The sequence below is a fragment of the Malania oleifera genome, chromosome 13 (assembly GCF_029873635.1).
Source record: "Malania oleifera isolate guangnan ecotype guangnan chromosome 13, ASM2987363v1, whole genome shotgun sequence".
Taxonomy (NCBI): domain Eukaryota; kingdom Viridiplantae; phylum Streptophyta; class Magnoliopsida; order Santalales; family Ximeniaceae; genus Malania; species Malania oleifera.
Window position 1 is genome coordinate 41,496,059 of NC_080429.1, and position 10,222 is coordinate 41,506,280.

Below are 10,222 nucleotides of genomic sequence, written 5' to 3' on the forward strand. Positions count from 1 at the left end.
CACAAATCTATCAAATCATGCTCTAGGAGACTGCTTGAGTCCATACAAGGACTTATTGAGTTTACATACTCTGTTTTCTTCTCCTTTATTATTGAAACTTGGTGGTATCGTCATGTAAACTTCTTTTTCTAACTTGTCATTTAGAAATGCATTCTTAATGTTGAGTTGCTGTAGTGACCTATCTAAGTTAGCTGCCAAGGATAGGAGAACCCGAACTGTATTCAATTTTGCCACTAGTGCAAACGTCTCTGTGTAGTCAATGTCATAGGTCTATGAAAACCCTTTTGCAACGAGTCTGACTTTATATCATTCAACTATCCCATCAGCTTTATATTTCATTGTGAAGACCCATTTACAACCAACTGACTTCTTCTCTCTTGACAAATTTATAACGCCCGCCCCAAGTTCCATTCTTTTCCAAAGCCCACATTTCCTCCATAATAACTTCCCTCCATTTAGGAATCTCCAAGGCTTCCTAGATATTCTTTGGAATTTTTATCCTATCAATGTTAGAAGTAAAATCACGATATTCTATAGACAGACTTTTATAAGATATGTAATTTGACCAGGGATATTGAGTACATGACCTGATTTGTTTTCTGACTGCAATGGATAAATTGATGTCATCAGATACAGGCTTATTAGAAGGGAGCTCATGACCATTTATTACCTAATCAGGATTGGGTGTGGACTCATGGTTACTCGAAGCTATCACCGGTTCCAACTCTCTTGGTGCTTGAGGTATGAGATTCTCCCTGTTCTTTGTGTTTGGCTTTCTTGAGTAAACAAATATTTCTATATTATTTTGTTTTTCTGTATCTCTCCATGAGGTTAAGTGATCTTTTGTACATGACAGGTCAGGAAATGATGCAATGTTAAACTTAGGGAATGATGCAATGGTAGACTCAGTGTATGGCACAGATTCATCAACAAAGAAATCAAAGAATCGATCTTCACTTCATTTCTCCCCTTGAAGAGAGGACTTTAGGAAGTAAGGAGTGGTTTCAAGGAACGTGACATCAAGGCTAACAAACAATTTTTTTTTGTGACAGGATCATAACATTTGTAGCCTTTCTGAGTAAGAGAGTAACCAATAAAAACGCACTTAATGGCATGAGGTTCCAATTTATCTTGACTGTGAGCATGAACATAAACAAATGCAGTACATCCAAAGATTTTCAGAGAGAGATTGGAGTGGAGCCGAGTGTTGGGAAACCATTCCTAGAGTTTCTAAAGAGGAGTAGCAAAAGAAAGAACTCGACTAGGCATTCGATTAATAAGATGTGTAGCTGTTAAAATGGCATTGCTCCAAAAATATTTTTTCATATTTGTAGTGAACATCAATGCCCAAGCTACTTCAAGAATATGCCTATTTTTACGTTCAGCAACCCTGTTTTGTTAAGGGGTATCCACATAGGAACTTTGATGAAAAATTCCATTTTCTTGAAGATAATGTTCCAAGATATCATTGAAATATTTCGTACAATTATCAGTACGTAAAATTTAAATGTGAGTTTGGAATTGGGTTTGAATCATGAAGTGAAAATTGGTGAAAATAGAACGGACTTCAGTTTTATCTTTCAACAAGTAAACCCAACAAATTTGAGTATGTTCATCAATAAAAGTAACAAACCATCTCATGTAAGTGCGATTAAAAGAGCGTGAGGGCCCCCATAAATCACTATGAATCATAGTAAAGGGTCTAGATGGTTTGTATGTGGATTTTGGAAAGGAATTGCGCTGGTATTTTGCAAGTTCACAAATCTCACACTGAAATTTAGAGGACGTTTTATTTGAAAAAATGGAAGGAAATAAACGTCTTAGATATTGAAAATTTGGATGACCCATCCTAGAATGCCCTAACAAAATTTCTTTATCACTAGAAACAGATGCAGAATCACAAATAGTAGTTTTACATTGTTCACTCACATTAGCCTTCTCAAAGTAGTAGAGTCCCTCACACTCCTTAGCACTGCCAATCGTATTCCCTGATGATAGGTCTTGAAAAACACAATGAGAGGGAAGAAATTTAGTAGAACAATTGGAGTTTTTTAGTTAACTAGCTAATGGATAGTAATTTGTAGGATAAATTAGGAACATGAAGAACAAACTCTAGTGTGATTGAGTCAGAGAGTCGGATATTCCCTTTGCTTGCAATAGACGAGAGTGATCCATCTGCAATTTTACTTTCGAATTTCCCGTACAAGGTGAATATGATGAGAAAAGATGATAGGCATCGGTCATGTGGTTAGAAGCACCGGAATCAATAATCCAAGGAGTTTTGGATTTAGAGGTTATATTCAAAGCTTGTAAAAAATTACCTATTTGGGCTAAAGAACCCAAAGAAATATTTGTGGAAGACGAAACTCTGTAATAATTAAACAAGGTCTAGTCCGCCAACCATCATAAACCCTACCTCAACATTTTTTCATTAATCCTAATCTCTCTGTCGGTAACCGTCTGGCATGTAAGATCTAGTAGGCTTTTAATGTTCTAATAGTTTGCAGCCAAAATGAGGTCAAAGAGAATCGTCTGGTCAACATTGACGAAATTGGTGTCCAAGGACTTGAGTTTGTCATTGGCATTTTGATCATCATTTTTCGGACTCTCGATGTGTTTCTTGCAATATTCGATTACCTTGGCCAAGATCTTGCTTGTGACAGTGGGCAAGGGAATACCATTGTTGGCACAATCGTCCTCGAGCATGTGCTTGATCGTCTGAGACTCGAGTGCCACAATATCGTCGATCTCAAAGATCTCGCTGTCGGAGCTCCTCAGCGTGATCTTCCTTGTTGACATAGTCGATTCTGGCTTTGAAACTGGGAAAAAAACGTCGAAACCATATGGTTTTGTTGGCCTTACAAGGTTTAATACTCAATTTTGATGCAAATAAACAAGTAGGACTTAACATGCTTCAGTTGAGTGTTGTGTTTTCTCAGGAATCCATATTGAAAGTACTCATGTAGCATGGATCAAAGTCTGATAGTATGAATCAAAGTCTAAAGACCATAAGAGCATGATGATTAAAGAAGATCAACATGAGAGCTCAAAGTCTGAATTAATGAAGAAATATCAAGAGGGTTTAAAGAGATGAAAGATCAAACAATTCTAAGAGATCAGAGACTAGCAACAAAGAAAGTTCAGAGCAAAGAAGAATTTTTGAATACTTAGGACAAGTCTTTGTAAGTACTTTAAGTTTATTCAAGTATGAAGTTTTCATTTTGAAGCTCATTTGCCAAAGAGACTTAGAGACCTTAAGATAAAACTTGGAATATGTTTTTAAAGTTAAAACAAATCTATATTCCAAGTAATAATGAGAGAGAAATCAAAAATTAACTAGAAAAGAAAATCATTCAGTGGACAGACGACTGTCTGTTAGTAGACAGACGACTGGCTAAATTAACAAAGTTTAAAACTGAAACACAGAACCTGACAGACGACTGTCAGTGAAAAGTGAGAAGACTGTGTAGGCTTCACCAGACGACTGTCCACCTTCTATGTTACCGAAAGGCTTAAAATTACACATGGACAGACGACTGTCACCATATGGACAAACGACTGTCATCTCATATTCTAGTGACAGACGACTGCCACTCAAGGGACAGACGACTGTCACCTTTCTGCCTATGATTTTAATAGTTATATTAAATGGACAAACGACTGCCATGACATCACAGCCGTCTGCCTCACGGCATTTTTATTTTTTCTAACGGATATAATTTTTGAAATTCAAATATTTGGAAACTCAAATAAGTTTAATATATGGAAACAAGTCTAAGTATTCTTAGGGAATAAGCAAGAAGGTTTTCTACATCTATAAATACCCCTAAGACACATTGATTTCTACACCAAAGATCATTAAGAAATCACATTCTGCTGTCATACTCTCTCTCATTCTTAATTTCTGAAGGTGCTTCAAATTGCTCTCATCCTTGCTCAAAATTAAGAGAAGTTTTTGCTGAATCTCTCACTATGTTTAATCATTGAGTTGCTAATTCTTTCATTGAAAGATACCCACGGTGATAAATCTCTAAGAGCTTCATTCTGAAATTCATATTCTGAATTTACTGAAGTGCATAAGTATTTCAAATTTGTACTAATCAGCTCTTTGAGGAGCAAGTTCTTGTACATGTTGTTTTTCTATCTTCGTAACAGGATTTGTTGACGATTTGAGTATTGAATTATTGGACCAAACAAGGGGAGATTGTTTGGAAAAGGTGGGCTCTAGCCTTACCCAAGGAGTACTTGTAATCGGTTTTGTTTCGACTGATAAAGGAACGGTAATAGTGAATCCTTTGGCGATTTGGCCAAGGGCAAGGACGTAGGCTGTGTTGAAGCCGAACCTCGTAAAAATCCCTGTGTTCTTCTTTCTCTACTCTACTCTTTATTTTTCAAGGATATAATCTGCGTGGTTGCTTTAAATTTCAATTCTGAATGTTTGGTTGTTAAATAGACCGGAAGGTAATTCGTTTTGGATAAATTAGCATTGATTGCGGAAACCAAAAGGGATTACGTGGGTTGATTATCCTTGACCTATTAATCTGAAAGTTTATTTAAAAATTGAACATTGGGAAGAAGAATAATTGTGATACAGGGCTTATACTGAGTGCATCAAAATTTTCACATATATTGTTACATAAATTGAGTGTTTGATCTTGCTGTGTTGATTGTGATTGTTTCTAAGATTTACAACTTAAAAGAACTAATTCTAAAGGAACAATTTTTTTTTTTAAATCCAATTCACCCCCTTTCTCGGGAAGCTATTCCTAATTTCAATTGGTATTAGAGCCTAGTTATAGTAATTCCTAACAAGAAACTATAAAAAGATCAAATGACAAATATAAGAGTAACATCCTTTGGTGAAGGCCAATCCTCAACTCGTCCACCAATTTTTTGTGGACATAATTATAAGTTTTGAAAAAAGAGAATGCAAATCTATCTCCAACACATGGATTGGAAAGCATGGGAAGTAGTTATGGATGGAGACCTTATTCCCACTAAAATAGTTGATGGAAAACAGATTTTAGAAGAAAAAAGGGATATGATCGATTCAGACTATAAAATGCTTCAAATCAATTCAAGTGCTATAAATGCTTTATATTGTGCCTTAGATGCTAACGAATTTAATAGGGTCATGGCATGCAAGACGGCTAAAGAAATATGGGACAAATTAGAAGTGACATATGAAGGAACTATTGATGTTAGAGACAATAGGATAGACATGTTAACAAGCGAATATGAAGCATTCAGGATGAATTTTGATGAAACGATATCAAGTATGTACACTAGATTTACCCACATAATAAATTCCTTAAGTGCCTTAAGGAAAACTTATACTACCTACGAAATGATTAGAAAAATCCTCAGAGGCCTTCCCTCAATATAGGAACCAAAGGCTACAGCTATCACTGAATGTAGAAACCTTAAGACTACCTTTGTAGATGAACTCATAGGTTCACTTCTTACCTATGAAATGGCCTTAAAAGAAAGGAATCCTGAACCAAAACATAAAATATCTATTGCACTAAAAGCGTCTAGCCACAGCTTTAGTGAAGAGGAAAGTGAGACAAGTTACTTAGATCAAGATGAATTAGCATTCATCACTAAGAGACTAAGCAAGTTCTATAAAAGAAATAAGAGATTTCTTAGGAAGTTCAATAAAAAGAAACCTAAAAAAGGAGAGACAAGTAAGAAGGAAAATAAAAGTAAGAATGAACCTCCAATATGTTATCATTGCAGGAAACCAGGGCATATCAAACTAGACTGTCTGTTGCTCAAGAAAGACAAGAAGAAAAAGAAGGAAGCTATGAAAGGTACGTGGGATGATTCAAGCTCCAGCGAGACAGAAAATGAATCAAGCGGATAAGAGATGGAAAACATATGTTTCATGGCGAATGAAGAAGAGGTAAACCCATACTATTCCTCTACAGAATCTTACAATGAGTCGTGTGATGAGTCATGTGACAGCATGCCTTCCTATAAGGAATTGCAAGCTAAGTTGTTTTCTTTGCATAAGAGATTCATAAAAATTTCTAAGAGAAATATAACTTTGAAAAGATCAAAATAAAGAACTATTAAAGCAACTTGAATCATTCAAAATCATTGAAAAAGAAAAAGACACTTGTATTGAGAAGTTAGAAGAAGAAGTAAATAAAGTAACTCAAGAATTAAGCAAAACTCATAAAGATAGTTTGAATAAAAAAGATTTAGAATTAAATGAACTTAAGATATTAGTAGAGGATAAAGAGAAAATTATATATATTTTACCAAAGGTAAAGATAATTTTGAAAAGATGATTTGACAACAAAGGCTACATGGAAATAAAGAAGGGATAGGTTATAATGGTAAGACATATAAAAAGAATAAGAAATTATACATGGGATACTTTGTCAAGGAGGCCAAGCACTATGCTAGCACTTTCTCAAACAACAAACATGAACACACCATTTGTTATATGTGCAAGACTAAAGGTCACGTAATGTTTGACTGCCCACTAAAGAGAAAGTATGTTAAAGTGCAAAAGGAATGGAAAGTCAATAATGGAACTAACAACAAAACAAAGAAAATTAAAAGAATTTGGGTTCCAAAGACTAACACAAAAAATCCTCCATTGTAGGTATGCTTTAGGACAACACCATCAACGGATAAGTGGTACTTGGACAAGTGGATGTTCAAGGCACATGACTAGCGATAAGACCAAGTTTACCTCTCTAAGACAAAAGGATGGAGGATATGTTACTTTCGGCGACAATGCTAAGGGCAAAATTATTGGCATTGGAAAAATAGGTAAGGAACCTTCTATCACTATTAACAATGTGCTCTTAGTAGAAGGATTGAAACACAACCTTTTAAGCATTAGCCAATTAAGTGACAAAGGGTTTGAAATAACCTTTAAGAAAGAAAAAAGTGTTATTCAAAATCTTAAGAACAATGAAACCTTGTTTATAGCTCATAGGATAAACAATGTCTATTGTATAAATTTTGAGAACTTAGTAAATCAGAATGTAACTTGTTTGGCAGCGATGATTGAATAAGTTGGCTATGGCATAGGAAACTAGGACATGCTAGCATGACCTATTATCCAAATTATCAAAGAAAAATTTTGTCAAAGGACTACCTAATACAAAATTCATAAAAGACAAGATATGTGATACATGCCAAAAGGGAAAGCAAGTTAAAACAAGTTTTTTTTAAAAAAAAAAATACATATCTACAAAAAGACCCCTAGAATTGCTGCACCTAGACTTATTTGGTCTAACTAGAACCTTAAGCCTAGGAGGTAAACAATATGCTTTTGTAATAGTGGATGATTATTCAAGATTCACTGGAGTATTATTTCTAGCAAACAAAGATGAAGCCTATGATATGCTTATTACATTATGTAAGAAATTACAAAATGAAAAGGGCTATAATATAACAAACTTTAGGAGTGATCAAGGTAGGGAATTTAAAAACAAAAATGTTGAAAAATTTTGTAATGAATATGGAATAAACCATAATTTTTCCGCACCTAGAACTCCACAACAAAATGGAGTTGTAGAAAGAAAAAATAGAACTCTACAAGAAATGGCGAGAACAATGTTGAATGAAAATAATCTACCTAAATACTTTTGAGCAGAAGTTGTAAATACAACATGCTACATTGTACATAGGGTATCAATAAGATCAAAAATAGACAAAACACCATATGAACTTTGGAAAGGTAGAAAACCTAATATTTCTTACTTTCATGTATTCAGATGCAAATGTTTTATCCTTAATACTAAAGATGATCTAGGAAAATTTGATGCAAAATCTAATGAAGGTATCTTCGTAGGGTACTCTATAAATAGTAAAGCTTATAGGGTTTATAATAAAAAAACCTTTACTATTATGGAATCAATACACATAACATTTGATGAATCAAACAATCATGACAACAAAAATGAGAATGATGAAAAAGAAGATACTCCACAAAAAGAAGAAGATCTTGAAATAAAAGAAAAAAACAATAATGATGCTCCAAATGAAAACCTTATAGAAAATATAAAGCTTCCTAAAGAATGGAAATATGCTAAAAGTCACCCAAAAGATCAAATTCTTGGAGAACCGTCAAAAGGAATAACCACTAGAGCCTCATTAAAAAACATTTGTAATCATTATGCTTTCTTATCTCAAGATGAACCCAAGAATATAGAAGAAGCCTTAAAAGACGACTCTTGGATCATAGCTATGCACGAGGAACTAAATCAATTCGAAAGAAGTCAAGTATGGAAACTTATACCTAAACCCAAAGATAAGTCAATCATAGGAACTAAATGAGTGTTTAGAAAAAAAAAAGATGAAACTGGGGTAGTTGTAAGAAATAAAGCTAGGCTTGTAGCACAAGGATACAATCAAGAAGAAGGCATTGATTATGAAGAAACCTTTGCTCCTGTAGCAAGAATGGAAGCAACAAGGATGCTTCTTGCCTATGCAGCCTATAAAGACTTCAAATTATACCAAATAGATGTAAAAAGTGCATTTCTAAATGGCTATATTAATGAAGAAGTTTATGTTAAACAACCTCTAGGTTTTGAAGACTCTAAAAATCCAAATCATGTATTTAAGTTAACTAAGGCCCTATATGGATTGAAACAAGCTCCTAGAGCTTGGTATGATAGGCTAAGCAAATTTCTACTCCAAAATAATTTTTCGTGAGGAAAGATAGACAACACTTTATTTATAAAAACCAAAGATAATAATATGCTTATAGTTCTAATTTATGTTGATGATATTATATTTGGAGCTACTCAGGAAGACTTGTGTAATGAATTTGCTATAACTATGCAGAGAGAGTTTGAAATGAGCATGATGGGAGAATTAAATTACTTTATAGGTTTGCAAATGAAACAAGCTAAAAATGGAACTTTCATAAATCAAACTAAGTATATTAAAGACATGTTAAAGAAGTTTGATATGGAAGAAAGTAAACCTATAGGAACTCCCATGAGCACTTCAACTAGTTTAGACAATGATGAAAAAGGGAAACAAGTTGATACCAAACATTATCGAGGTATGATAGGAAGTTTACTTTACTTAACAACAAGTAGACCAGATATAATGTTCAGTGTATGTATGTGTGCTAGGTTCCAATCAGCTCCAAAGGAATCACATCAAACAGCAGTAAAACGGATCCTTAGATATTTGCTAGGCACACTAGATTTAGGGTTATGGTATCCAAAAGGAACTAATTTCGAAATGATGAGTTATTCAGATGCAGATTATGCAAGATGCAAAATAGATAGAAAAACCACTAATGGGACTTGTCACTTTTTAGGACACTCATTAGTTTCATGGTTTTCAAAGAAACAAAATTATGTAGCATTGTCTACAGCTGAAGCAGACTACATAGCAGCTGGGAGCTGCTGTGCTCAAATTTTATACATGAAATAACAATTAAGGGACTTCAAAATTCAATATCAAACAATCCCTATAAAATGCGATAATACAAGTGTAATAAATATTTCAAAGAATCCAGTATCACATTCAAGAACTAAACATATTGATATACGTCATCACTTTTTAAGAGATAATGTAGACAAGAAAGAAATAGTTCTTGAATTTGTCAATACTCATGCTCAATTAGCTGATATATTTACCAAACCATTAGCTGAGGATCAATTTGTATTTATTCAATGAGAATTAGGCATGTTACATATAAGAGAAGTTAACTAAAAAGGAAGAAGTTCAGTTGGTCAGGACAGACGACTGCCAGTGAGCTAGCAGACGACTAGCAGGCTACTGTCTTTATAAAAGACAATAGACAGATGACTACCAGTAAGATAGCAGACGACTGGTAGGCTACTATCTTTAGACAAACGATTTTCCAATTAGTGACAGACGATTGTCTTGCGGCGGGTGATGTTCCTTTCACTTAAAAATATGATTTTTAAACCCTACAGACGTCTGTCCATTCGTCTTCCTTCTTCTAAAACATCTTCTCTTCTCTTTCTTCTCAGTTCTTTCTCTCCCAAGCTACACACAACGATTATCCATCACACACCTACTCCATACATATCTAGGGTTTCTACATATCAAGATGGTTCGTACCAAAACTGTGGGAAAGAAGGACAAAGCCTCCTCGTCGTCTTCAAAGACTACAAGCAACGATGACATAGAAAAATGGCTGGTCTCTTCACATGCAAAATCATTGTATCAGAATCACATATCTACAATTGAACCAATGTTCTGTAAGATTTTA

At 34.3% G+C, this 10,222-nt stretch overlaps 1 protein-coding gene across 1 annotated transcript; it reads right to left on the minus strand.

Annotated features, from left to right (window-relative positions):
* Positions 1 to 2,493: 2,493 nt before the first annotated feature.
* Positions 2,494 to 2,799, minus strand: LOC131145817 (SKP1-like protein 1B). The gene has a single exon (XM_058095002.1). The coding sequence runs from the start codon at positions 2,797 to 2,799 to the stop codon at positions 2,494 to 2,496; it is 306 nt and encodes a 101-aa protein (XP_057950985.1).
* Positions 2,800 to 10,222: the final 7,423 nt, after the last annotated feature.